The following is a 27,668-nucleotide window of genomic DNA, read 5'->3' as shown; positions in this document are numbered from 1 at the left end:
ACGGGCTCAGGGTGGCCTGGCACCACCTGAGGCCCTTCATCCCCTTCATCCTCATCAGCTCCATGGTCGTGGCCCTCATCTACTTGATGCAGGCCATTATCTTCGGGGGGCCCTTTAAAGACCCGCTCTTCTTCGTGAAGTTCTATGAGCGCTGGCCCCGGCCCACTCCGGGCCGACAGGACTCCCCGTCACCTACTAAGTTTTTCAGTCCTGTCCCCTCCTCATCTTTCGAGCAATTCCTTGTTGAACTACACGGAGACAATGACACAATGTGAACATTTTAATAACAGAAACTGGAGGAACTTTTTTTTTCTGTAAATATGAGCAACAAGGACTACCCAGGTATTACACCAGGCCTTAGTGCTATAATAAGGGCACAGACTGATACTCTGACTGTGTACACGAGTCATTTAATTTGGGTTATTGTGTATGTCCCCTACCTGCTCTTTTTATCAGAGCCCAGGACTATGTTATGGGTTGGAAAGTAACATGCAAGTAACACTGACTAGTCTTCGAACATCTGCAATGTGCAGCTGAATCAGATTAAGGACAACGAACTTCAATCAATCGGTGTGCTCCACTCTTTTGACACATGTGAAACGGGGCCATGCTGATATAATAACCTTTTCAATTCAACAGTGCTGCAATTCATTAATGTAGCTTGTCTCTTTTGTGACTTTTCAGGACAGGTTTTTGGACCCATTTACATCGCAGGTGCTTAAATGGCCCTTAAAGTTGTAAAAAACAAACAAAACATCCATATCAATGTTATGAATAATGTTTTAAATAGAAAAATGTGGCTGCCTGATATGTAAGTAAAGCACCAAAGACACCATATGTTTGGCCTGTATTTCTGTCTTTGACAATGAATGTTAACACTTGAGCTCCTTTCCTGAAGCTAATATGAGGTTTCAGCAGTCTGAGTGGAAATCAAGTGGAAATCTTTCAAATTTAGTCTTTTTAGTACAAAATTCCTGTTTTGTGTAATCATCCCTCCACCATGGCTCAGCAAGGAAACAGTGTCCATGGGAGCACAGAGAAAGAATTTTAACTCAGACTGCTGAAGCCTCACATCAGTGTCACCTGAACTTTAGAGGTAATTTTGCTCAGAGCAAAGGACTGTGGATTTTTAAGAAGGGATCTCTTTGCGGCCTGTTTGGACACAACTAATGCGACCAATAACCCCTTCAGTGCATAGGTGTCATTTACACTGGGGACGCTGTCCCCACTGCGTTTTGAAATGGCTGATTTTGTCCCCATCACTTTTTGAAAGCATTTGTTAAAAATGTTCTGAATAATAGATTGCACCAAGAAATGTTAACTAACAAATGAAAATGCTTTGAGAAAGTGTGCATTGGCCCAAAAAAGTGAAATAAAAAAAAATAAAAATTACTGATTACTGCAACATGTTATTTTTAATTTTTTATATTTAGAATTTGTCACCTGCCAGCTGATTTTTTTGTTTCTCTATATAAAGACATTTCCACTGTAAATTGGAGCAGAAAATGTCTCCAGAATGCAGGAAATTAAGTGTTTAATGCTCAGATTTTCTGGGGGAGAACAGCAGAACCCCAGGTGTGTTTGATTGCTTTACAATTAAACTTACTTTTTTTTTTAAAGAATAATGTGTTATTCCTCCCTTCAGAAGTCACATAGTCTCACTTTATAGCCAACCAGCCATAGCCCTACAATCCCATTTTTATTTCACTTTTTACTTAAGTAAGGTTTTGAATGCAGGACTTTTACTTGTAGTGGAGTATTTTCAGTGTGGTATTGATACTTTCGCTCAAAGTAAAGGACCTGAGTACTTCTTCCACCACTCCTGACTGAATTAGTTTTAGCGAGGTGCTACCAAATAGACTGGCAACAAAGTGTAACTTAAATTAGACATTTATTAAATCACTTTAGGTCTTTGTCAGGACAGTATATGATAATATATAAAGTCACTGACCACTAAAAAGGCACATATACTCTTTTGAAACGAAAGTGGAAGTAGCAGAAGTGAATTCTCTCGTGTTTAGTGTTGTTTCTGTAATCTTTGGCTGTCCGTTGCCGCCTGCACTGTGGCGGCTGCGTGGTGGCGCTCCCTCCCCCTGCTGGCGAAGCGACAAACTACACTGTACCGCTGATGACCACGTTGACCCGTGGATGACCTCAGTAAAAACAGACAGAAACCCCCACTGATAAACAAAATATACTCTATGTTAACCTTACTTTAAAACATATTATATTTTTTATATTTCCATTTTATGTGTTTGACGTGGGGACGGATTAATAGAGAGCTTTGGGACTCCCACACGGTGAGTGAAGCCGGTGTCTTGCGTTTGTGTGTAACGTTAGTTAGAGAAAGTAGTTCAAACAGCTCCGGTTGTACTCCAGTAATTTTTTGTAAGGGCCATTAATGTAATGTTAATGACATGTTAACAAACAGGTGGTCTGTTACGACTACTTCACACCTGTTTACTCTTGGCGGTCTGCTAGCTGGCTGCTAACTGTCAGCAGCGATGCTAATCTGCAGGTGTGCTCTGGAGCTTTGATGTTAACGTTAGACGTCTGCAGACAAGGACCCCATTTTAAATCAGTTTTGTCCCAGCTGAGACGGTTCTTATAGCTGATTTTAAACGGTGAAAAAAGTATAAATTTGGTTGTTCTGAAAACCACAAGAAGGGGAACTTCAGCAGCACAATAATTGTAGTAATTTGTAAGGCGACACCTGCATGAACGAGTGATTGAACCCAATATGGAGAACTGGAAATCTCTTTTAATGTGTTAGTACGCATTCAGTGTTGGATTGAATGTGCAAAATGTACTGCCAATTAAAATATTTTCTTTCAAAATAATATTTTAAACAATAAACCAATGACTATTAAAATATAGCTACAGTGTCAACATAATCTTTTATTTAATGGGGTTCAAGGTTCTACTTTCTCAGTGCCCAACACAGGATAGCACAATTAAATGCATAAAGTATATAAGTAAATAAAGTATATGAATGTATCACTAAAAGAAGAAATAAAAAGGAAAACTAAATTATACACAAAAATATGTACAGTATGTGTAATAGTATACGTAAATAAAAATAATACATGTTAAAGTACACAACCTCAATTTCCAATATAAGTTAAATACATCTACTTCTCATATTAGCCTGGGTTCTTAGCAGAATCACGAGTACTGAATCATAAAGGATCTGTCCATCAATACAAAACACTGTACAGGTTTGCTTTGGTAAAGCAGCTTTATGTACAGTGTGTGCCACAGAGTCAGACACCCGCAGAGTGTAACGTTTTTTTCATTTTGTATAAAGATGGACCGATGGTGTTTGTATTGATTACTTTTAGTTTGCCTGTTTCTCACACATGGATAATGTATGTGTTTAAGCCCTTGGTTGGTGGAACCTTTTCATGAGCCTGCGCTAAATGTGTTGCTCATGTCAATATTTATTGTAATATATAATATTACATTATAATATTTATTTATTGTTACACTTTTGAAATGTACATTAATCTCACACTCATAAAAGTATGACATCAAGCGCTGTCTACAACTCTGGCCGGCTGGAATTCAGCAGTCGTGTTGTAGAGAGATCTATTTGCACCATAACCTTCATTGATTTCCCCTCTCTCCTTATCTCTCTTCCTCCTCAGAAGTGGTTAGAGACATGTGGTGCTACCAAAAACCGGGGTTTGAAGCGCTCCTCCTTGCTGAGCTGCAGAGACAGCAACAGTGCAGCCAGTTCTGTGACATTGTGCTGAAGACAGAAGGTATAAATACACACACAAAAACAGCTTTAATTAGTATTCTGTGTTAGAGTTGTGCAAATAGACAACCTGTAAATCCAGTACATCTTCACATTGTATCTAGTTTAATTTAATTGTGGAAACATATTATCATCTTTCCTCTCCTCCAGGTGTATCAGTGCCAGCACACAGTTGTATTCTCTCAGCTATCAGCCCCCGCATTTCCTCTGCGCTGTCCTCCACGACACTGCCCCCCGCAGGACAGAGCCATCTCTTGGAGTTTCGGGCTCTGGGCGCCTGCACCCTGCTCCACCTGGTCAGGCTGCTGTACTCCGGAGAGATGACAGGGGAGGGGGAGAAGGAGAAGCAGGAGGCATTTTCTGCTGCTGCCAAGCTGGGCATCCACGGGCTGGTGGAGGTCACAAAAAGAGAGGAAGGAGAAGGCCAGTGTGCAGAGGTAGGAGTGCAGACGGAGCCACTGAGGCCTGAGGAGAATGAGGGGAGAAGGGACAGGTGGAGGAGAGAAGTGAGGGATGGGAGCACCTTTCTGTGGAAAGAGACGCTGTCAGGTGGTGAAAAAGACACATGGACTCAGACAGAGGAGCTGCAGGTAAACACAGCTTCCCCTTCTCACCCAGCAGCCTCCTTTGAGACCATTGATATCGCTGCTCTCCAGAGCTTAGGACAGACAGACCCCCATCTACTTCCCATATCCCTCATCTACCCACCAGATGAAAACCAAACCCGCCAATTGTCCACTGCTCCCGTGTGGCAAGAATCCACAGCAGCTGGACACACATCTGTTGCTGTTCTTCCTTCTTCCAGCCAAGCGACGCTGAGTGGTGCTGGCCCTCAAGGAGCAGCCAGAGACATTGTTGAAGAATGGGAGGATGAGCGGTTCGAGCAGTTTCAAGGCGACATCCCAGGATACATCAGCTACTTCCTGAACTCGGACAAGGAGGAGGGCTCCCTCAGAGGGCGAGCAAGAAGGAGGCGGGGAGCAGGAGTGGGAGGTGCCAGGAGAGTCGGGACGGGTGAGAGAAGGGCCAGCAGACCACAAGGGAAAGGAGGAGGGAGGAGGAGAGGAGGGTTAATGCAGACGGTGGATGTGCAGGAGGTGGGGGTGAGCAAGCTGCAGAAGCTGTTCCTGCAGAGGTCGGGGATGAGGGTGCCCAGGGCCGGTCAGGGCGGAGGAGCTGTAGGCAGGAAGTTGTACCTGAAGACCAGAGAGCTTCTGGAGCCTGCCAAGAAGCGAATCAGGAATAGAAGGCGCGGCAAAGTGTGGGAGTTCAGCCAGAATGGAGACATGCTGCCATACAGGGAGGGAGGAGAAGGTAGCACGCAGCGTGGGCGGAGGAAGACAACGCAGAAGTTTAACCAGGTGAGATATACACCTATTTGTAATATAATCAACACACGAAGCTTGGGGAGATAGGAGGGCTGAAAACAAGGTCCAATCAATGAACCACCAGCCTCAATCAAACATTTTGCATCTTTAAATACTGAATTTTATATTGAAAGGATCGTTATCAGTAGTGGTGTTGATTTAAAAAGTTGGTGCTTTTCCTGAAAAAAGACATTTCCAACCTGATCAAGTCTGATATTATAAAATAAGAGTAATTTCTTACAAAGATTTTAAGCACTACCGTTGTGGTTGTAATCACAATTTCTCTCTCGCTTGTTTCTAACCAGGCCAAGAGACTTTAAAATTTAGAAAGATATATCCAATAATTAACACATTAGTATTTAACATATGAACCCACAAACAGACCGTGTCTTTTAATGTGTGACCTCATGTCACCTGGATATGAACAGTTTTGCCCTCCAATCATCACAGTATATGGCCTTCTGACATTATTCAAAACTTTTTAAGTGCTAGATACTATTGTATAGGGCTGCAAACAGCAGTTATTTTAATTCCTTATTAATCTGCCATTTAGATTCTTAATTAATAGATTAACTGTTTGGTTTATAAAATGTCAATAGAGAAACAAAACAATAAACACAACCCTATGTCTTTGTATGTTTTTTTTTTTTTGTTTGACCAACAGTCCAAACCCAAATATATAAATTTTACTATCACAGAAGACAAAGAATAATCCGCAAATTATCACATTTGAGAAGCTGAAACTTCAGAGAGTTTAGCATTTTTGCTTAATAAATGGCTTAAACGTTTAATCGATCATCAAAGTAGTTGTTGATTAATTTCCTACTGACTAATCAGCACTAAAGTAGTATGTGTGATTTATCAATCACCGTGGCCCTGTTTCAGAAAGCAGGCTTAACAAACTCTGAGCTTATCCATAATCAATGGAGCTTCGATATTACGATTCACCATGGCAACGGCTAAATAAAGGCAGATCCTCCATTTTATTCTGGGGGAACTAGAGATATGAATGAGTGCCAGCGTGGACCATGATTGGCTCTAAAACGCAGGAGCGGAGGAAGGATCAATACGTTACCATTAATACTTTTTATGCAGTGTTGATCATTCATCATCTACCAGACTGGAATTTCCTTAATGAATGAAAGTGCTGGAATTCTCCTACAGCCCATTACATTCATTTTAAATAGGAAAGTTATATTTATTAAGCTGTAACCCGAGGGGACAAAATGCCGGTGGCAATCGGCTACCTGATTATTAAAATAGGTATAGGTATATTATATATAAGACACAGTTTACTCATGAACCTGTAATTGTAAAGTCACAGTCACATCCAGCAGGTTAACCTATTAATTCTTTTTTGCAGTGGAAAATGTGTCTATTTGTTCAAACTGTAAAATTCCAGACGTCTATTTTACATTAATAAAATCTTGCTCATTTTGTATTTTATTAATGCTGTCAAAACACATTCAGACTTTCAGCAGGTAATAATGAAAAACTCACTTTTAAACCTTATTTAGGCCTGTTTGTTTCAGCTGCATGTTCCAATCAGTGCGACTTACTGTTCATTGATCAGTTTTCTAGGTTACAGATTAGTTTAAACAGTGATTACTGCAGTAATGTAGCTCACAGTAGCCTAAGTGTTTTCAGTGCAACTGTCACAGTGTTATACCTAAAGACGGACATAGATTTTATTCTGTGCTGAGAATAAATCCACGATGTGCGGAGATGACTCTCTGTCCACACATCGATGACAGATTGATCATAAAAGCAGTCATGTTCAAGATCATGTTTGGATGAAAAACTAATAGCCTATCCAACTGGGATTTTAAAGTTTTTAAAGATGTAAATGCGTTCAGATATGTGCTTTGATATTGACAGAATGAATGAGGAAATGAAACTTTGTGTCAGACAGCTGCCTCAGGCTCTGCAGGAAGGGAAGAGTCAGAGAGAAACAACTTATCCTGTGAACCTAACCTCCTCCCGAAGAGGTTAGGTTCACAGCATCAGTTGCCGGAGTTACTGATCTAGGGTTTATTTGATCTCGCTCTCTGAAACAGAAGAGTTTCCTCATCTTAGGCTTAACATACTCAGAATTTTCACTAATCCCACTTTCTGAAACGGGGCCCAGGTAAACTAAGAACTGCCAACTTATCACTTGAAGCATCCATGTTTTATAGGCCCGCCCCCCAGAATCCGTGATTGGATGGTGAACTCATATTCCTGATTGGATAGTCAAATAACATATTAACCAGAGCATCCTCATAGGTTATTCAGTAGAATGTGTCAAATGTGGGACAAAAGTACTTTTAACTCTAGGTTTGTTTTGTACCTGTAGAATGGATCCGTACCTGTAAACTTTGGGTTTTTCTGATATTCAGATACACATTCAAACATTTCCACACAGCTACAAAACAGTTTCATGAGTACAAAACTTTTCCACACAACTACAATTCATTTGGGACAGTATTTATTCCATACAAACCCAGAGAGTAGTGCTTAATGATAGGATAATGTTAGACAAGATAAAACAATGTAGTAGTAGCTGATATATGAAGTGGCCCCTTTAACAAGTCGGTGTCTCTGGAGCTAATCAATTGGTTAGAAAGGATATTGGACCTCATCTCTCTGACTGGTTAAGGAAATTGTACCTGGAGAGCTCTGACCAATCATTTAGCCCAGAGAATAACAGCTCTGCTCAATGACTTGTGAATTGACTCAGATTATAAACTAAGTGTATAATGTAGTTAATACACTTTTCTCCCCGGTAACAGGATGGTCCACCTGTTGGCAGGGCTCAGAGGGCGAGGGCCAAACCAACATCATCAGTTTACTTTTCTCCCCTTCCCATGCAATTCCACAACCGTCATAGCTTATCAGCCTCCAGCCCCTGCCTCCAGCATTCTCCATCACCGGGCCTGCTGTCACCTGCAGCCTCCTACGTACCTCCAGCGTCGTCCCAGCTCCACACCACCTCCATCCCTCCCCCAGCCCCCCCACCTCACGAGGAACAGCCCATACACTTTGATCGTCTACTGGAGGAAGTGATGATGGGCCTCGACATTTTACCAAAGAGCAACAACAACGGTCCTCCACATTCTCAGCCTCCTGTTCCAGCCAGTAGCAGCAGTTTAACATACGCTTCCTCTGGCATTACAGGCAATACAGTACATGGCCAACAGGTTGTTTCTGTATCAAGAGGAGCTGACGGCTACAGCTCTGCAAACACCGAGGTGCCTGTTCTGCAGCAGCAGGGAGAAGGAGAGCTGAATGAGATGCTGGAGCACTTCCTTCAGTCCTTTGAGCATCACGTTGACAGCTGCTCCAGAGAAGAAGTGGAGATAGGTGGTCAGAGCAGCACAGAGGCTAGCCGGCCTTACACTGCCCTGAGAAAATACAGAAAAACCAAGACCCAGACCGCAAGCTCTCAAATACCTGAACTGCAACAGAAACCTTCGCAGCCGAGCCAGGCTTCTGCTCACAGTACCGTTCCCCTCAAACATACTGAGGTAACACAGGGGGAAGCCAAAGCGCCAGCCAAACGACGAAGACGAAGAAAACCAAAAAATGAGTATCGGTTCACAATGGAGAGAAAGAGGGTGAGGAAGCCACTGTCATCGCGTGACGCAAAGACCAAAGTCGTTTATTACCCAGGAGACAAGCAGCTGCAGAAGATGCCTGTGGTGAAACTGCTGCCAGTCAAAGTTACACTGCAGGGACACAGCTGTCAGGAAGCTAAGGTGACTTTTCAAACAACTGTCCAGTAACGTTTCTGATGATGTCTGTTGTCACCACTACCTTTATTGCAGCAGCTGCAGAATGGGAAAGAAAATCTCAAATGTTTTTGTCTGTATCTATATATTTTCCAGAGTCCTACAGAAACAAAGACCAGTTCATCATCAGTCAAACACCCACATGACAGCCTGTCTGACAAGACTGAGACCGTCTCATCAAGGAGCCTAAAGACTTACCCAATCAGGAGTAGGATTAGAGAAGCACCGATTATCATGGTGAGCGCTGACCTTTTTACACAGTCACAGACTTTGTGTAGTCGAATGTGTCTTCCAAACGTCTGTGCTTTCATAAAAGAGGCGCCTTGTTCATACATTATTGTTCAGGAATGGCAATGTTGGTTATAGTGACTTAAATATGTCAACAGCTATTGGATTGACTGCCATGAAACTTTGTAGAGACATTCATGGTCCCCAGATGATGCGTCCCATCAGCCTCATCTGAACTTCTTTGTGTTTAGTGCTAGTTAGTGGATGTTAGCATGCTAGCATAATAAAATTAAGATGGTGAACATGGTGCACATTAAACCTGCTGAACATCAGCATGTTAGCATGATGCACGCAGAGCCGCTAGCAGGGCTCTAGACTCGTAGTCTTGTTGTTGTATTTGTCTGTAGAATCTAATGTTAATTTGTTTTACAGGACAGTATGCCCTGTCGTGCTGAGCCACTTCCAGGTCCCAGGCAAGGCAGGCCCAAGAAAAATGGAAAACTTCTCAGTTTATCTAATGGTGAGAGTTCAACACCACAAATTCAGCCGCAGCCTTTGGTTGAACAACTAGAGGAAAATGAAGAGAGACATGAAGAAGAGCTGACTGTCCAGCCACATGAGGAGGCAGAGGGACCTACGAGGGGGGGGGAGAAGAGGGGAGCAGAGGAGGAGACAAGCGGTAATGCCACTGTGTCCAAGAGGGTTTGCTTTGAGCAAACATGCATACCAAGCTCTGATGCTGCAGACTTTGTCTCCGAACCAGCAACCATTGAGACAGACGACATAATTGACGTGGAGACCGTTTCGCTGACAAATGTAGGAGACTGTTCACTAAAAGAAGAAAATACAGAAAAAACAGTGTGGAGTGAAATCAAACTCAGAGAAACTGAGGAAACTTTGATGGATGAAGAGATGGAGAGCAGCGGTGATGAGATAATCGATGTGGATGGAGATGTGGAAGTCGACTGTAAAGAGGCAGACTGTGCACAAAGTCTGTCACATTTTAGTGAAGGGAACTCTTCCGTTTCTCCTCCTTCACATTCAGCTAAAGAGGTCTTTCTGGGGTCTCCAGGAAGCAGGGAAGAGGACATCGATGTGATTGAAGATTGTGGTCCCATCCCTGATCCGGTGACCATCAGCTGGACAGAGTGTTCAGAAGGTGAGGAAGGGGAAGAAGACGAGGATGTTGATGTTGTTGGAGAAATTACTGACTGCGCTTCGTCAGCGTTCTTCACTGCCATGACTAAAGGTGAGCTTGTTAACTTAAAATATCAGACTGAGATGCTCCTACATTAACATCTGCGACGTCCCATCTAGTGCCAAGAGACAGAGTCGTCATTTTATTTTCTCCCCGTCTTCTTCAGTTTGTGTTATTTCCTACATTTCCCAGAAAACATTTGTGAATACAGTTCATTTAGCTGTGGGTTAGAATTAGAAGTTAGAAATGTGGTTTCATCTTGAATGCTGTGTGTTGCCGCAAACATTTTTGTATTCCTATTCCACCAATGTTTAGGAAAGTAAGAGCTGTGAGCAACATGTTAGATAGACAGAAAAGAAAAGATGTGCGTTATAATGCATAAAGACACGTAGGCGAGTTTATTTAGCAACAGAACAACAGGACTGTGTAGTTTAACTACAGCTATTCAGTTTCAGCTCTAGAGTTCGGTAGACAGACAATTGACAAACTGTCAAAGGTGACTGGGATTGTTCAACTTTGTAGATATTTACTTGTTGATTTTATGTAAATGTTGTTACTACTAAGTTTAGTAATTTGTGATTGTTAAGCAGATAAGTTCAGCAAAGTTTGTTTTAACTGTCAAGTGTTGAAAACACCACTAACCGAACAGTTCATAAAGAGATTCACCCCAAAACAAATCAGGTTTATGTACTGTCAAAGGAATCAGGAGTGTTTTATTTGTTGTAACTATGACTATGACTGAATTAGTTGTAAAAATGATGGATAATGTCAATCTCTGTTCAGCCACAGTTTGTAAATGTTCCAGGAAAACTCTTCCTTGTTTTACTGTCAAGTTATGTTTGACAGTGTTCCTCGTGGCACTTTTTGAGTCAAGGACTCTGGATTTCTACAATAAAATCTCCTCTCTACTTCCTGTGTCACGCCGCCTTTATTCTGTGACTCCACATGCACGTCGCCGAACAGGAGGCCCATCATCGGGGTGTTGATTTCATTTTCTCCCTCACCTCAAGACACAAATGCACAATACGTAGAACAATTACTAAAGCCCAACCCATACAGCGGCATGGTAAATATTATTGATCAGTTATAGCTTAATTTCATTAAAATACTAACGCAACAAGTCAATATATTGAATAATACATATATAATAACTTATTATTTATATATGTAAATATTATTTATATTTTATATTTGTTTCAGTTTTGTTTTATTGGACTTTCTTTATGTCAAAAAGAAAACTGTGTTAGACAATTTACTCCTGTAGAGAAGATTTAATTTCTTTTTTGTTTGTTTTGTCTGTAAGTTTTTCCTAAGTTGCAATGCCTTCAACCCTCGGCCACCATACCAAACAGTTAGTGAAAATACTCAATGCCTTTCAGGTAAGTCCATTAAATGAATTCCTTCTCCTACATTTTCAGGCTTGGACAGATGTGGTTCTAAGTACCATGAAACCCCTAACTTGAAAGGTGGCTGTAGAAAAAAACTACAAACTTTACCTTTCAGACCAGCAGGTGGTGTGTTTCATATACTGTAAAGAGAGGGCCCTGCTATATTCATGGATTTGTATTTTTTGTAAAGAAGTCACCATGAAATCGCACATAATAAAACAATGAATGCATGAATTGAAAATGACTTTATTTGTTATCTACCTGTGGATCAACCTCCTACACACAACACCTTAACACATCTGAGCTGCACCACAGCGCAGTCTGCTGCACCAAGGAGGGTGAGTGCAGCCGGGGAGGTTTATCCTGGTATGTTGGAGCTTCATCTCCCCTCTATTTTGGCTCCATACTCATCGCCCAGCGCAGGTGAGAGTACAGCGCAGGTGTGTGTGTGTGTGTGTTTGTGTTCGAGTGTGTAGGGACCTCTAAACCAAATAAAAAGACACGGCATGAGTGTCAGTTATGTGTGTGTTTGTGTGTATGTGTGTGTGTTTGGAGCGCGTGTTTCCCTGTGCTTCAACGGTGCGATATTGTCTCTTATCACACTCTGGCAGCGGCTGTAAATCAGTAGTGGTGCTGGGGCGGCTGTTGCGGCTCAAGTCAAGAGGAAGGAAAGGATTGAAGAGAGACAGGAAGAAAGAGGAGAGGGTAATGGGTAGAGAGGTCGAGGGGAGCTGCTGTCTCAGTCTCAGCCTGTTCTCCTCTCAGTGCTGGATGCGCCTGATGGACTGGATCTGGGGGGTCTGACAGTGGGAGCCCCAGTTCCTCCAGTGCTGGTAGTCTCCACTGTGTCTCTCGCACTCCATGATGTACTGCTGGCCCCTGTAGCCAGGGTGCTGGTAGCACACAAAGCTGTAGGGTTGGCAGAGAAGACAGCGAGGGTTAGAGGGACTGTTTTAGGGATGGGGATTTAGTGCATGCTTCGATATGATATAGGACATGTTTATGAGGGGTTATAGTGACAGGGTACAGGTTTATTTGTCTAGTGTGTAGGCCCAGATGTAAATGAATTAACTAAGCCAGATAAGACAGATCATGGAGGAGCATTAGTAGCGATTTGTCCTGATAAAATGCATCTTATTACAATCCGATTCACAATAACTTACGCGCCACACTGCACGTGCATGGAGCCAACTTCAGGCATCATCCAGCCCATGGCCTGCAGAGAGGGGTAGTCGTCACAGATCTCCACACTGCGGCCCATGAAGTTCTCCTTCTCAAAGATGATCATGCGGCTGCTCTGGTGGGACTGTGGTGGGAGAAGGAGGGGGAGAAAGAAAGGGTTAGAATTGTGTGTGTGTGTGTGTGTGGGGGGGGGGTTCCTGAGGTGATTGCTGATGCTGAAAAAAGGTCAGGGAGTAGGCTAACTCACGGCGCAGTAGATGGGGCGCAGAGACATGAAGCGCTCCACGTGGTAGGAGAGGGAGCCACTGTAAGCGTCCCAGTGGGGGTACTCTCCTCTCTCCAGGATGAACTGCTGGCCCTGGAAGTCATGGTGCTCAAAGCCCACCCAGCTGTTCACAGAGAAAGAGAGGGGAGGGCTGTTTAACTCACTCAGATTCTTGTTTCTGACAGTTTCACTTTCATATTAATTTGACATAACATTTTTGTACAGTCAGTGTTCTGGGTCTCCTTTCGGAAAAAAAGCTTGTGACACTTACGCTCCGCTCTCCACCCTAATGGAGCGGATGTTGTCCAGTCCGCACTCCTGAATGTTGCAGCACTCGGAGGTGAACTCCAGGCACTTGCCTTGGAAATGCTCCTGCTCGAACACAGTCACCTGTGGAGCGAAGGAGGAGGAGGAGGGAGTGGAGAACAAGAGGCAGCAAAGAAAAAGAAATATAGGTTATCAGAGCCTGTACATCATTCTCCTTTACCTTTGGGTATCAAACAGAGATGCACAGATCATATAAATCCATCTCATACCCACCATATATAGTTTTGAATCACATAATGTGTTTCCATTACCTTGAAGAAAGGAGCCATGCCCATTCCTGAGTTGACCAGCGGCTGCATCATTGGGGACCTTGTAGTTCTGTACATCTTTACTCCTGAGGTGGCAAATGAGGACAGAGAGCAGGAGGTAAAGTAAAAGGCAAGAAGGTATGTGGGAAACAGTGTTGGAGAGAAAATGTCCTTCAGAGACTCGCTCAGAGCATCAGTGATTAAACAGTGTAATATTCTATAGATTATTTGGCATGTTTTCCTAGTGTAAAACAGTAAAACATGAAGGTGTTTCAGTTTCCATTTACAGGAACAACACGAATCCAAATCTGAACTAAGAGATCTGGAGGAGGTCTGGCCAAATAGTTAGGCTAATTTGACTTTTTTTTAAAAAGGTGAAATAATAAATATATGAAATGAATGAAATAATAAAATTCGGATAACAATTAGCGTGTGGTGCAGGCGTTTCAGAAAGTGCTTTTGGTTTTCGGTGTCTGTGTGAAGCAGCTTGAGTGCACCTGCCTGTCTGACCCTGAGCTGTGTTGAAAGCAGAGATGCAGCCTTACCTAGAGTGGCACTTTATAGGAAGAGCTTTGGAGTGATACGCGCCTACCGCCTGCCTCGCGTAGAGCTTTGAGAGAACCTGGCGCTTCAGTTTTATACCGACGGTCTGGGTCGGAGCGCGCCTGCTGGTGCGCGTCCACGGCTCCGACTCGACGCACCGTCCATTTGGCGCAGCGGCCGCGCCAGCAGCGAGGCGCGCTCCCGGGATGCTCGCTGCGGGGCCGCTGGACGCTGTTGTCCCACTCCAGAGGCCAGCTCAGCAGATCCTATAGTGCTGCTGGTGCTCAGAAACAAAGGCGCTCCGGTATGTTCGGACCCCGGTCAGCAGTCCAGCGCGTGCCCAGGCACAAAGGGCCGGGATCGAGGTGGAGAATGTGGGGATTAGCGGCGGAGCAGAGAGGCACCGCGGGGGGACAGAGAAGGAGATAACTGGGTGCATCTATATGCATGTATAGAAACGTTAGAGAGCTTTAAGTTTCATTTTAGTCCTTTTCACACAATGGCATCTCAAAGTCACCAAAACGCTCTTGCATGCGCACCTTCAGGGGCACCCCAAATGTGTGGTTTAGCAAAACAAATGGTTTACAAAGTGAATGCAACAGTTGCGATGAAAGTTTCTCTGCAGTTACATCAGCAATTAAACAGTTAGTTCCAAATTATGTCAAGCATACAAAACAAATCTTGTCAGATTTTGTCTGGTTCAAAAAATCCTATCATATCAAATGTTGATCTGATGTGTTATGGCTCTATGTGGGGGTTGAACCTCGGACCTTACAGTGGGAAAGCATTTCATTTACATTTACACTGCATTTATTCATTTATTCATTTAGCCATTTAGATTTATGTATCACACATGAATGTTACTCACTGATATTATCTGAGAACATGTAGCCTGGAACATTTAATAAATAAATTACAATAAATAAATCAAGAATTTAAAGTTAACCTCCTTAAGCCAAAAGAGAGGTTTGAAGCCACACATTCCCGCAGACACCATCAAATAACTCCTGTCACTCTGTGCGATCAAGCCTGTCTAAGTACTTTTAATAAGTGATGATGTGAAAAGGTGACAGGAGAGTAAAGAATCTGAAATATAAAACTGAATTACTATGATTTAGGGTCATTATTTACCTCTAAACGTTGATGTCAGGAACATCAACTTGTATTGCATTAGTTCTATCAGAAACTGGTCTCCAGCTTCTGTCAGTCCTCCTCTGCCTCCGCCCATCCTCTCTGTCCGTCCCTCTCTGATGATGTGGGGTTTCTTTTGTCCCGCGCCTCTGACCTCAGCAGGTTTGTTTCTCTCCCCATAATCCCTCTCCCGTGGGCGCCAGCGTATAAAAGGGAGAGGCTCACTCCGAGCCACACACACTCTGAGTGAGGCTTGGCGTAGGCATCGCACACACATACAGGTAAGGTACACACACCCATACTGTACTCCTGCTGGTGTTTGGAGATACAAAACAGGAGCAAGAGACATCAATTTCACCTAAATATACAAAGTATTCTATATACTTTTAATCATTGCATTTGTAATCTTTCCTCTATCTATAATGCATCCTTTACACCAGTCATGACAGGTTCAGTTTGTGACATGAACATGTGTTTTTTCCCCTCTCTTTTTCCCCAGTAATCATGTCCAGTGGAGATAAGTCTAAGACCTCTTCCCAGACTGACGGGAAGGCCGCTCAGGGCAAGAAGTCTGAGATGGGAATGATGGCCTACAAGGTTGGTGGCTCTGACATGCGACTTCAGATACACATAATAGTGATATCATGGTATGATAATCACAGACCCTTAACATTGACTCATCTGTCCCCTCCAGATGTACGTGTTCGACCAGGAGAACTTCCAGGGTCGCATGATCGAGATCAGCAACGAGTGCATGAATGTGTGTGAGATGGGCATGGACCGTGTGCGCTCCCTGCGCGTTGAGTGTGGACCGTAAGTCTCACAAAAGTGCAAACGTGCATGTTCACATTTAAAACATTCATCTCTGCATGGATACTTCATAATGTTGTCTCATCTGCAGCTTCGTGGGCTTTGAGCAGATGAACTTCTGTGGTGAGATGTACATCCTGGAGAAGGGAGAGTATCCTCGCTGGGACTCCTGGAGCAACTGCCAGAGGAACGACTACCTGCTGTCCTTCAGGCCCGTCAGAATGGTACAAAAAGCAAACTTGGTTTCATACTCTCAAGTTTCCCTTTTGCTTTAGACTCTTCCCTGAAATAGTGTTTCTCTCTCTTCCAGGACCCCGAGAAGCACAAGATCTGCCTGTACGAGGTCGGAGAGTTCAAGGGCCGCAAGATGGAGATCATGGACGATGACGTTCCCAGCATGTTCTCCTACGGCTTCACCGACAGAGTGGGCAGCATCATTGTCAGCTGTGGAACGTGAGTGTCACTGTTAGAACTCAGAGACAGGACTCAAATGATGTGAACATCTACTCCACTGACATGTTTCCTCTTTCTTCTCCAGCTGGGTGGGATACCAGTTCCCTGGATACCGTGGCAGCCAGTACCTGCTGGAGAAGGGCGACTACAGGCACTTCAACGAGTACGGCGCCCGCCATCCTCAGTTCCAGTCTGTGAGGCGTATCCGTGACATGCAGTGGCACCAACAGGGCTGCTACACCATGGCCAGCAAGTGAGGCTCAGGGAAGGAGAGAAAGAGAAAGAGCGGAAGTGAGGGAGAGGGGCGGAGGAAGAGGGAAAGGGGGAGAGATGTCTGAGGCCTTACCTCAGTACCTTAAACGGTCTATGATCTAACGCAGTGAGGGGAAGGGTGAGGATTTAGATCTGCCCTTGATCGGAGACAACACCTCAGTGGAAGGACCAGCTGGACCACACTCCATTCCTCTCTGTCTCTACTTTTCTCTTTCTCCCCTATGGGCTGAGTTTTACTTTCACCCCTTTTCTCCCTTTTTTTAGTCCCTCACTTCATTCCCCTCCACGGTCCTCTGAAACACCAAAGAGGGTACACGACACCTCTGGCTGTTTTACACACTTGATTCTCGGCTCAGGGTATAATGCACCACGGGAAACTGAGTCCCTAGAGCCCCCCAGCCCCCCATCTTCTTGCCCCTGTGCTTTGCACGCCCTCTCTGCTGTACAGAATCCTGGCCAAGTTTTCAATAAAAAGGAAAATTTTGATTTCAAAGATGTTGTTGTTGTTACTTACCACTGAAAACCCACCTGATGAAAATGTTAATGAACAAAACAAATGAGATGAATAAAACGTGTGATGAATCAATTTTGATAAATCATTGCTTTTCTGAAGCTCAGTATTTTGAATGTTAGCTGGACACAAGATATCACTCTGTGTTTGACTTCAAACCTTTCAGGAAATATTGTGAATCAGTATGTTATTTGTGTAGTTTTAATTGTGAAAATATGTTTGTTATAGTTAAAATGAACATCTAAGTCTGGTTACAGTCATGCTGAATGGGGTTTGGGAAGCTTTGCATAGTCTGCTACAAAAAAACCTCAACATCATACAATGCTTTGTAAAAAAAAAAAGAAAAGCAGTGTGTAGAAAAAGAGAGCAGGGTGGCCAACAGGGTGGGATGCTGATCATGTGACATATTGGTGTGGAGCCCTCTGGACTGTGTAACACGACAACAACAGGACACATCTAAATGTCTGCTGATACTCATTTCCATTTTGAATTAAAAATGAGACATTCCATAAGCAGGTGAGATTTTACAGTAAAATAGTGTCCAAATCCCGTCGTTTTATAGATAGTAATTTATTCAATGAGGGAAACAAGAATTTTTCATGCTAAATTGACTTTATTTTAAGAATCTTATAATAAAAATGTAGAAAATACAAGAAATAAGGCAACTATATGTATAGAATTAGAATGTTTAACTAGGATTTAATCTGAAAACATGCATATTTTTTAATACACAATATAATTTTGCAAATTACTCATCTGTCCCCTCCAGATGTACGTGTTCGACCAGGAGAACTTCCAGGGTCGCATGATCGAGATCAGCAACGAGTGCATGAATGTGTGTGAGATGGGCATGGACCGTGTGCGCTCCCTGCGCGTTGAGTGTGGACCGTAAGTCTCACAAAAGTGCACCTTTTTCTGTGTATTCATATTGTTGCTTAGATATTGCTTGAAGAGTAAACTGTGTCCTCGTTCAGGGGTCAGATGCTGAGAGGAACGTGTGTCGCTCCATCATGGAGTTGGCATTATCAGGTAGCTGCCATTAGCTACATAAGTTACCTTCCAGATGCTTATTTTTGATGCAGAGTGGCAGGTTACAGCTCAGCACAGTTCACTGCAGATAATATAATAGTGGCTTGAAGCAGCAAACATTTTCAACTAATTTCTGTCACAACTTTCAAGTTTACTTCTAAATTCAGAGAGGAAAACATTTTTTTGTATATGAATTAGGAACATATGATGTTTATACATGCCTTCTGGCTTGTTTCAAGCAGTTGGCGCTCTTAATATTTTCCAACACACCATGTTTACCTCAGCGTGCTGTGTGCATGTTCTTTCCCATCTAAGACACGAAGCCTCTCTCTTGCTGAGTCTCAACACACCATTTGACTATCAGTGTACTGTAACAATGTTAGGCCTACACAGTATTATAAACTCCATATTTAATGGACTGGTTCTTTAATGACGTTTTTTTTTACAGTTTTACAAACAAGATTTTACACTCACACCAATATATAAAAATAGGCTACATCTTAAAAACACACAGTCATAAATGTTGTCTATGAAGCTCTTGATATGTTTTACAGATGTTAAAATGCTTAATCTTTCTATTGCACCTCAAGTTCTGATGTGGATAGTCATGTCAGTTGTAGGCTGGATACTACTTGTCCATTTTTTCCTCTTTTTTAAATAAAAATAAACTTTTAGATAAATGCTCTTTAAGCTGGGGTAGGTAATGTTGGAGAAACTAGCAGGAGACAGCTACATTTTAAAGTATCCAATAGAATAAATTCCACCCTATCACTTCAGGCCTCCCTCCAAAGCCACTCCCCCAAAACACATTTTCATGCACAATGAGTGTGCGCAGGTAGACCGCAGCAGAGCCCTTTAAAGAGAGAGTCGAGTCAGTGGGGGTCCAAAATGCTTGATCGTCACGTAGTTCATGGGGAACGCAGATAGTTCCCGGAAGTCCTAGGCGGGCAATTGAAAATGAACGAGAGAAACGGCAAAACGGTGATTTTAAGCGTTTGGCAATTTATACAATCCATGCCTTGATTTACAATATTTGTACAGCACACTGACAAGTGTATGTAGCTACAATACTATTTTTTAAAAAGGAGGACATATATTTTTGACAATAACAGCTACAATCACCTATCTTGTTGACATTTTTTGGCTAACCTTACATTGAAAAGTGTGTTCCTCTTGAAAACACATTTTAAAATGCAGATCAGATTTACCTTTCTAACATTCCTTTTAGTAATCCCATGGTACCAGGGTTACTTGATCTTAATGACTAATGTAATCTTTATCACTTCAGGTAGAACAGACAGGCGACTATCAATGACTGTCTTGTATTAATTCAATAAATCTCCAATAATCTCAGAAAACAGCATGTTAAATGGTTTGTGCCTGTGTACTGTCTGACAGTAGTCTCCAGCACGGTTTATTGTGCTGTGTGGAGATGCTGTTACAGAAAAAGGAGTATGAATGTATGGTTTTCCAGCTGACATGTCAGAGGAGGAAAAATGCTTGACTAAGTCAACAGGAGCAATCTTACATTCACTAAAGAGGCTAACAGCAAAAAAATATGTGAGGTACTTTTTCCACAAAGTTAGAACACATCAGCTTAACGTTTGGTTTATCAAAAACATCACTGCAGATAATAATTCAGGCTCCACTGAACCCCCTATGATTCTTGTCCTGAGAGAGGGAGAACAAGAGAGGGAAAGGGTTAGACAAACCTACACATCTGTAAAGATTCATCCAGGTCATGGTTATCCAAGAAAAGTTGAATCGGGAGCAACTGGACTTGGTTGTCAATGACGTTTCAGAAGAAGTCCAGTTGCTCTCAATTCAACCTTTCTTGTAAACAGCTAAAGGTTTGATTGAGAAATGTATGCATTGTTAAGTTATGGAACTTCATTAACAGCTTTTGCTACTGATGTTGGCATCAGTTACTAGATAATTTGTTAGTTAGGGAATGTTTTTATTTTCTCACACACAGGAACTTTGATGATGATGTGATATGAATTTGTACAAAGTAATTGTGTAATTAGTGTAAACATATCCAGTAAGAATTGAGTGTTCACCAATATGGTGCATTCAGCCACTATGATGTATTAATGTTGGTAAATAAACCTGAAATGTTGTGTGGAAAATAAGTTCAAGTCACTCCGCAGGCACATTTTGAGGCAGACCAGTTTGTCAAGACCAAAAAGGTCAAGACTAGGCTGAAAGCATGCTATTCCCATCATCTTTGTGCATTTTCCTCAAACCTGTAAAAAGTCAGGTGTAATAAGTATTAACTCTTAAACAGTATTATTTCTTACTTTGAAGTGGTTAAATATTATTTTGAATAAATATTACATTAACAGTGCCATGTCTTTTCAGTTGAGTTTCAGAGACTGAGGAAAGAAGAAATATAGAGACTAAGAAGTGAAGAAAGAAGGGATGCAGACACTGACAGAAGGTGAAGAAAATAATATAACATTTAAAGTATGATTTCTTATAAATGGTATATTATAATAGGCATTTACAATCATGTGTTGTTCTCTATCTCACCATTGTCCACTCAGTACTCTTTAGCATCACTGCTCCTCCACCTCACAGAGTCTACTGCTCTAATAGAATTCATGTTTACTATGAAGATTGTTTTTATAATATGTTAGTATACTACTTTTAGAGTTAGGGGTCCCCAACCCCCCACAAAATAAGTAAATAACGTTATGAAATCTTTTATTTATACACGCACCGCGAATATGTTTTAAAAAAATTAAATACCACCTCCCCAAAAATACGCATTTTAAAATAAATTAATAGGCTGCCCCTGTTTATATTGTGTGCTGCTAACCTTATTCATTGCCAGTATCATAATTTGTTTGTAAATTTGTTAACCGTTAATGTCCCTGAATCTTCTAATTCAGTGGGGGACATCTACTAACATGCTTTAATGCACATGCTAACTTGTTTCAGTTGTGCTAATAATATATAATCTTGTTTTTCTTTACACGTCTTACCTTTTAAACGTGCATCCCAAATAGCATTTTCTATTTCAGTTCCACTACGCTGCTAGCATTTGATACTAACTTCCGGGAACTATTCAGACGCTCCATGATCCGCCATTGCTGTGAAAAACTGTTCCATTGGAGTGAACGGAGATGACGCGACTCTCTCTTTAAAGGACTGCTGGCAGGTAGGCCAGCCAATTATTTCATTGCTTATTACAGGCCTGCTATAGCCATAGATACCGTTTTTTTAATATAACAAAAAAAAACTTCTGTGTTAAATTGCCTACTCCAGCTTTAAGGGCACATAAAAAATGTTCACTACAATGCAGAGTTCACGAATCCAGCAGTTGCATAATGTCTGTGTGTCCTTCAGCGGCCAGCTGGACTGGTCAGCGAGACATCATCCGCACAAACTCTGAAAAAGACAAGAGAAAGGAAGTGAGAGAGAAGTAGGTGAGGGTGGATGTAAGCTAAGAGATCCCATAAAGGCAAAGTGAATTTCTCTCACCCTCAAAGTCCACCAGACCGTCTCCATTGAGATCAACATCTCGGAGGATCTCGTTGATCTCTCTGTGGGTCACTTGTTCTCCCATCAGCTTTTTCATGGCCTCACGCAACTCAGATAAGCTGATCTGACCGTCACCGTTAGAGTCAAACTGAGTCACAGAGAGAGAGCGAGAGAGAGAGAGAGAGACAGACAGACAGACAGACAGACACTTAATGTAATCACGTCTTGTTTTTATACTATCAAACTGAATACACTGGGACATTTTAGGAAATAGACTAGTTTTTAATGCAGCCACAGTGTCATTCTTTATACTTTCACTGGATGGCACTAAACAAAGACATTTTCAAATACTTCACGATGTGCCATGGTTCCCAAATTTTTTCTTGGATTAGGAAAATGAAAAGATGTCACACCTTGATACATTAGTGGTTTATAATTCAGAAACAACACAGGGAAACCACGCTTCAAACAAAAGAAATAATGTTACATTTATTAAAATAACATTATTAAGAACAAAAGGTGAATTTTTGCACTTTTTGGATTCTGTTGTACAAATGAAAATTAAAAAAGACAAACTTTTCTTCCCATACAAAAATCTGTACATCTTGTACTCTTAATGCTGTTTTGCTTTCTGAATAAATCTTGCGAAACATGAATCTTGATAGCTTTGCCATCACCAGAGAACTCTTGTTTCTTTAAATAGACTTTTGGATTGTGAAAGTTATATCTGAATGGCACTCATCTCCCACCTGTTGTCCCTAAAGACCCTTTTTCACGGCAGATATTTTGACTAGTCATAGCAAGAAAGGCACTACATCACACTACTGATGAGTCCATTCCAGCAACTAGACCTGAGTTAAATTAGTTAAAATGTCAGCAGTGAAAAATGGCTTTGTGCTCCAACAGTTGGCTTCAAATAACAACAATATGTACATCCTGACCTCTTTGAATGCATCTCGTAGTTCTTTGACTCCGATCATGTCTGCTGTCTCTGCCAGCAGCTTAGGTCCCATCAGCTCCACAAAGTCCTCAAAGTCAACTTTTGCACCTACAACATGGAAGTTATATAGACAATGCCATGTCAGCTCTCATAATCATTACCTCTGATGTCCACATATCAACTTTAAAGTACAACAGTAAAAGCACAATAAATTATTGTTAATCAACTGCAACAGTAAACACAAGCTACTCTATTTTATCATTGTAGTTAAATCACCCACATAGTTTAAACAATGTTCAAGATGTTTCTGGTGCAAACTACAGTTTGTTTGTTTCCTTCTGTTCTGCAGTTAAGATCTCTTTTGTTCTGACCTGTCCTGTCCTGTCCTTGTTTTCTTAGCCTTAACACTAAGAGTACTGTGGTTCCCTAGTCAATTCTATTATGTCCCTGCTCATTTTCCTGTTCTGTTCCTGTTTGGTCTTGTTCGGCCCAGTACTGTTCCTGTTCTTGTTCCTGTTCCTATTCTGTTCCTTTCTCTGTTCCTGTTCTGTTCTGTTTATGTTCCTGTTGCTGTTGCTGTTCCTATTCCTATTCTGTCAACAAATCTCTTCTGTTCTGTTCTGTCCTGTTTATGTTCATGTTCCTGTTCGCATTCTGTTCCTTTTTCTGTTCCTGTTCTGTACTGTCCGGTTTCTGTTCCTGTTCTGTTCTTTTTGGGTGTGTTTAAAACGGGCTAAACTGCTGTCTCAGAAGGTGTCTAACAGGACAGCGAGGCATCGAGTGCTGTTCGAAACGGCTCGAACGATCTCTTCCTGTCTCATGAGATGCTTTCAAGCTGCCCCAGCAACGGCCAGTTTTGAAGGCAGCATCGATGGTGACTTGATGCTGACTATTACCCATAAAGCATTTGCTTTCGAAAACTAGTCAAGATGGCGGACAAACAAGCCGAATTTGTACACAAATATATGTTTTTAAAAGTTTTTAGTAGTTTTCTCGCATCAATTTTTGAAAAGCTAATAAGAACTAAATACTGAACTATCATATTAGCCCGTGACTGAAACCAACCAAGTTTGTTCAGTATGATTTCTGAGGTGTTTGTTAGCTGTTTGGCTTTTCAATAGCTAGTTAGCTGATGCTGAGGCTAGCGTCTCTTCTGGCTGTCAGAAGAGACGGCGTGCTGACCTAGAAGGTTGTTTGAAACTAATGTAAACAGAGCTGCCTTCACTTGAAAGTGATGCCTTCTGAGGCAGCTGTCTATTACGGTATCGAGGAAGCGAGACAACTGCCTTCCGTTTCGAACACAGCCCTTATGTTCAATTCATGTTCGTATTCTGTTCCTGTTCTGTTTGTTTGCATGTTACTGTTCCTGTTCTGTTCTGTTTATGTTCATGTTCGTATTCTATTCCTTTTTTTGTTCCTGTTCTTTTCTGTTTGTATTCATGTTCATGTTTGGTTCCAACTTCTGTTGCTGTTCTAATCTTTCGGTTTCTGTTCTCTCAGATGTTCCAAGCTGCTGTTCCACTAACAGATCTGCTGGCTCAGTTCGATGAGCTCCATCTCTGTAGGCATGTATCCCATGGTCCTCATGCACTCCCCCAGGTCTCTATTATGGATGTAGCCTTTTTTGTTCCTGTCAAACTCCACAAACGCCTCGCGGAGCTCTGATAGAAACACACAGAAAACACACAAGTACGTCAGCTGTAATAATATTATAACATGCTGAGGTTTGCTGTAGAGAAATCGCCTCACCTTCAATCTCCTCTGGTCTCAACTCTCTGTCCTGTTGGAGAAGCAGAGACAACCATTAGCTCCTCATTTCATACAGTGCTAAACCTTTTTCTCTCACACTCACACACACAACTCACAAACACTCATGCTAAAAGTATAAGATATATATATATATATATATATATATATATATATAAACACAATTGGATTTGAAACAACATCATTGCAGTAACACCCAGACAACCACTGAGCAGGGAAGAAATCGTACACAAATATCAAGTGACCAGAAGAAATGAGGGAAATGATTAATGGACTTTGGTTTTATGTGGCTCAACTGTGAGGATGGTGTGAAAAGATGACAATTTAAACTATCTATTCACATTGCTTCAAAACTGAGCCTATGTATCAGATATTGTGCTTCAGAATTATTTGCAAACGTAGAGAAGTGATTCAGTGTTTGTTCAGTAAGCAGTCAATGGATGCACAAATCCAGTGCATCTCCAAATGAAAAATACTCAATATGGATTAACTTGTATACCGCATTATGATGTATATGACAAATCATGTACCGCAATTCACAAGAGGGGAATCTGATTATTTGTGGGAGGTTGCCGGGCACACATCTGGAGATTATGAGATTTGGGAGGTTTAGTTTGTACAGAGACCCGGTTCAAACACACATAAATACACATATACTGTCATGTACATAGCACTCAAGCTTGCACGCAGGCCCTCGCAATAAAAAGGCACATACTCACACAATGGAAGTTGTGGTTCAGTATCGAGGATGTTAGTCTAAGAGCTTTAGAGTGAAAACAATATGCTTTGGTTGCCCCCTAATTTTTCTCACAAAAAAATAAACGCATAATTACAATATGGGTAGACATCCTCTTAACTTCACAACAAGGGACTTAATAATGGGACACACTGAGAAAATAACTGGAATTCATTTTCTTTCATAATAATAGAAACAGAACAAGATATGTGATCTGCTGGAAAAATCCCATCACGCTCAAGCTGTTTCACTGCTCCTGTGTGTATAGTCTATTCAAGATGGAAAGGGTCCCAAAGTGGACCCCACATTTCCTTTACTGTCTTTCCCAGAGCAAAATATAACCAGAGTCACTGAAAACAAATAGTACTCCTGTCACAATAGCATGGTTGTTGTCCTATTGATTAGTAGCTGAACGTCAGGAAAGCAGGTCTAATATGAGCTTGTCAGAGACAGACAAAGAGGAAAGGAGGAAACTCAAAATACAAGAGAGTTGGCAAGCGACACTGAAGCCAGTGACTCGTTTTGTTAAGATGGCGGACAGTGAATAGTAAGCCCTCATCTCTGAGGTGATTTTGGTTTAGTTTCTGTCTGCATTTGTGTGTGAACATACTTTATGTGAACAAAGATGGTGAGCATGGATGGCAATTGGCCCATCTCCTATCATCCACCTCGAGTGAAAAGTGACGAGTTGGACTCTTGTTTCAGGGTTCAGATGAGGCCCCACAGCCATATAGTAGCCAGGTTTAGTGTTAATTAATTCCCTTAAATGTAACAACAATGTATTTCTTCAGGTGGCCTACCACCTGTGCTGTGTAATACCATGGTCATGTTTACTTATGTACCAGTTAGCTTGTTCCAACTTCATTCAGCACATATTCATTTGGGAAACCGTACCATGTATATGTGACAAAAGAATTAGCAAATGTTTTCAATCTAGATGTTGGCCCCTTTACAAGACAGGCCTTATTATTTCAATGTATGTTGTGCTTTAATGGTGTAGAAAATATTACTTTAAAAAAAAAGTGATTCATCAAATTAGAACAAGCTCATGGATATTCAGCCTTGACCTTGACATCACATTTTACCAGTTTAGAGTAAGCTCCATAAAGCCAGTCAATACTTTTCCATGGAACTGAATGATTGACCCCTCTGAGCATATGCTGTGCTATCAGATTTGATTGTCTGACCCGGACCAGTGATGGGATGAAACAGCTAGTGTGGTGGGGAGCAGGAGGGTCAGCCACAATGTGGGGATGAAAATGAATCGAGTACGAGTGGAAAAAGTTGCACCGGGGTTGCGTGAATGTACACTTTGTGTTCTGTTACATACGAGCGTCTGTGAAAAGCCCTGTTTAAGGAAGATGCATGCCGGGCCCACAATGTTGTGCAGCATGTTGCAGTTCTTCACCAGCGCGCTGAAGGGATCGTTGAACAGCTTTTCCTCCACATCCTCATCCTCCTTTTCCTCTTGCTGCAGACCCAGCTGGCCCGCTGCCCTCACCTTACCCCTGAGGGGCCCATCCATTACCCCCTTTAGAGGCAGACCAGGCTGTTATTCCACCACTCCAATGCACTGCCTACATGGCTGATTTCTTCATACATAAAACATAATCATATCTTTCACGGAATAAGGCTAAGACTGTTTTCTACTCATGTAAACATTAGAGAGAATGTGGCTCTAAGCCTGGATTACATAAGCTGCTTATTATTTCAAGGCAACTTACATCAGCTGTTATTCTTACTGTAAAAAACTGTCTTGGTCTCTTCTCCATCCTGCTGCAGTCTACTGATACTTCTGCTAATTGTCTGCTCTAATGACTGACATCTTGTGTCAGTACATATTAGAAGTTATTAAAAGTATTATCCAGGGATTAAATAATTAAGGCAGGTTGCAAAAAAAGCTCTAAAAGCTAGTGGGTGGTCTCATACAATATTATTATTTTGTTACATGTACTTTTCCCGAATGAGAAGAATGAACTTCCATGCTTAAAGTTGCCGAGATGATTTGGTGATCAATCACAGAACTAACATTTGCAAGAGTCAATTAGCAAGTGCAAGTGAAAGCATCAAACTCTGGTAAAACACAAAGATGAGACAAAGTACTCTTACCTTCTTAATTTTGTCTTTCCTAGATGGTTTGGTGCAGTTGCCCATTACCCAACCTCCCCTGGTCAACAGGAGATCTCACCCTATAATGTTCTCCTGCTGCACAAATATTCCCCCCCCCCCCCCCCCCCCCCCCCCCCCCCCCCCCCC

General features: G+C 41.9%; 4 protein-coding genes and 1 long non-coding RNA gene across 6 annotated transcripts in view; 3 read left to right on the top strand and 2 right to left on the bottom strand.

The window, feature by feature from the left end:
* Positions 1-2,112: 2,112 nt before the first annotated feature.
* Positions 2,113-11,231, top strand: LOC123957153. Of its 2 annotated transcripts, none has more exons than XM_046029746.1 (6): positions 2,113-2,300; positions 3,651-3,764; positions 3,911-5,121; positions 7,899-8,864; positions 8,994-9,134; positions 9,558-11,231. In XM_046029746.1, exons 2-6 carry the CDS (start codon positions 3,662-3,664, stop codon positions 10,419-10,421), a joined length of 3,285 nt encoding a protein of 1,094 aa, XP_045885702.1. In that variant the 5' UTR covers positions 2,113-2,300; positions 3,651-3,661; the 3' UTR covers positions 10,422-11,231. The 2 variants fall into 2 exon arrangements, with proteins under 2 accessions (XP_045885702.1, XP_045885701.1); XM_046029745.1 differs by having other exon boundaries at positions 3,648-3,764.
* A 710-nt stretch (positions 11,232-11,941) lies between these two features.
* cryba1l1 (crystallin, beta A1, like 1) lies at positions 11,942-14,360 on the bottom strand. The gene is made up of 6 exons (XM_046029743.1): positions 14,279-14,360; positions 13,737-13,819; positions 13,430-13,548; positions 13,141-13,282; positions 12,875-13,017; positions 11,942-12,620 (listed from the first exon to the last, which is right to left on the bottom strand). The coding sequence occupies exons 2-6, from the start codon at positions 13,809-13,811 to the stop codon at positions 12,473-12,475; spliced, it is 627 nt and encodes a 208-aa protein (XP_045885699.1). The 5' UTR covers positions 13,812-13,819; positions 14,279-14,360; the 3' UTR covers positions 11,942-12,472.
* Positions 14,361-15,683: 1,323 nt separating this feature from the next.
* Positions 15,684-16,992, top strand: LOC123957791 (beta-crystallin B1-like). Its single transcript, XM_046030858.1, has 6 exons — positions 15,684-15,688; positions 15,907-16,004; positions 16,102-16,220; positions 16,309-16,441; positions 16,528-16,670; positions 16,756-16,992. The coding sequence occupies exons 2-6, from the start codon at positions 15,912-15,914 to the stop codon at positions 16,925-16,927; spliced, it is 660 nt and encodes a 219-aa protein (XP_045886814.1). The 5' UTR covers positions 15,684-15,688; positions 15,907-15,911; the 3' UTR covers positions 16,928-16,992.
* Positions 16,993-19,405: 2,413 nt separating this feature from the next.
* LOC123957809 lies at positions 19,406-21,643 on the top strand. Its single transcript, XR_006821897.1, has 3 exons — positions 19,406-19,464; positions 20,845-20,923; positions 21,510-21,643. It is a non-coding gene; the product is annotated as an uncharacterized LOC123957809 (long non-coding RNA).
* A 92-nt stretch (positions 21,644-21,735) lies between these two features.
* Positions 21,736-27,668, bottom strand: part of LOC123957808 (calcium-binding protein 2-like) — a 15,193-nt gene continuing 9,260 nt past the window's right edge. Inside the window, exons 3-7 of the mRNA XM_046030876.1 lie at positions 24,659-24,689; positions 24,436-24,570; positions 22,911-23,017; positions 21,970-22,117; positions 21,736-21,876 (exon numbers count right to left, since the gene is read on the bottom strand). Of these exons, the coding sequence (XP_045886832.1) occupies positions 21,851-21,876; positions 21,970-22,117; positions 22,911-23,017; positions 24,436-24,570; positions 24,659-24,689 (447 nt within the window). The 3' untranslated portion in view covers positions 21,736-21,850. The remainder of the gene's footprint in view (positions 21,877-21,969; positions 22,118-22,910; positions 23,018-24,435; positions 24,571-24,658; positions 24,690-27,668) is intronic.

Source organism: Micropterus dolomieu, linkage group LG19, assembly GCF_021292245.1.
Source record: "Micropterus dolomieu isolate WLL.071019.BEF.003 ecotype Adirondacks linkage group LG19, ASM2129224v1, whole genome shotgun sequence".
NCBI lineage: Eukaryota > Metazoa > Chordata > Actinopteri > Centrarchiformes > Centrarchidae > Micropterus > Micropterus dolomieu.
The sequence above is the reverse complement of the archived record's forward strand: the minus strand, read 5'-3'. Positions and strand labels throughout refer to the sequence as shown.

Excerpts from the sequence above, each read along its gene's own strand:
- LOC123957153 (XM_046029746.1), top strand. The coding sequence starts at position 3,662 with ATGTGGTGCTACCAAAAACCGGGGTTTGAAGCGCTCCTCCTTGCTGAG. Across the intron at positions 3,765-3,910 it reads CATTGTGCTGAAGACAGAAG|GTGTATCAGTGCCAGCACAC; the intron begins GTATAAATACAC and ends CCTCTCCTCCAG. Across the intron at positions 8,865-8,993 it reads ACAGCTGTCAGGAAGCTAAG|AGTCCTACAGAAACAAAGAC; the intron begins GTGACTTTTCAA and ends TATATTTTCCAG.
- cryba1l1 (XM_046029743.1), bottom strand. The coding sequence starts at position 13,811 with ATGTACAGAACTACAAGGTCCCCAATGATGCAGCCGCTGGTCAACTCA. Across the intron at positions 13,283-13,429 it reads ATTAGGGTGGAGAGCGGAGC|CTGGGTGGGCTTTGAGCACC; the intron begins GTAAGTGTCACA and ends CTCTGTGAACAG. Across the intron at positions 13,018-13,140 it reads TGCGCCCCATCTACTGCGCC|TCCCACCAGAGCAGCCGCAT; the intron begins GTGAGTTAGCCT and ends CTCCCACCACAG.
- LOC123957791 (XM_046030858.1), top strand. The coding sequence starts at position 15,912 with ATGTCCAGTGGAGATAAGTCTAAGACCTCTTCCCAGACTGACGGGAAG. Across the intron at positions 16,005-16,101 it reads TGGGAATGATGGCCTACAAG|ATGTACGTGTTCGACCAGGA; the intron begins GTTGGTGGCTCT and ends TGTCCCCTCCAG. Across the intron at positions 16,442-16,527 it reads CCTTCAGGCCCGTCAGAATG|GACCCCGAGAAGCACAAGAT; the intron begins GTACAAAAAGCA and ends TCTCTCTTCCAG.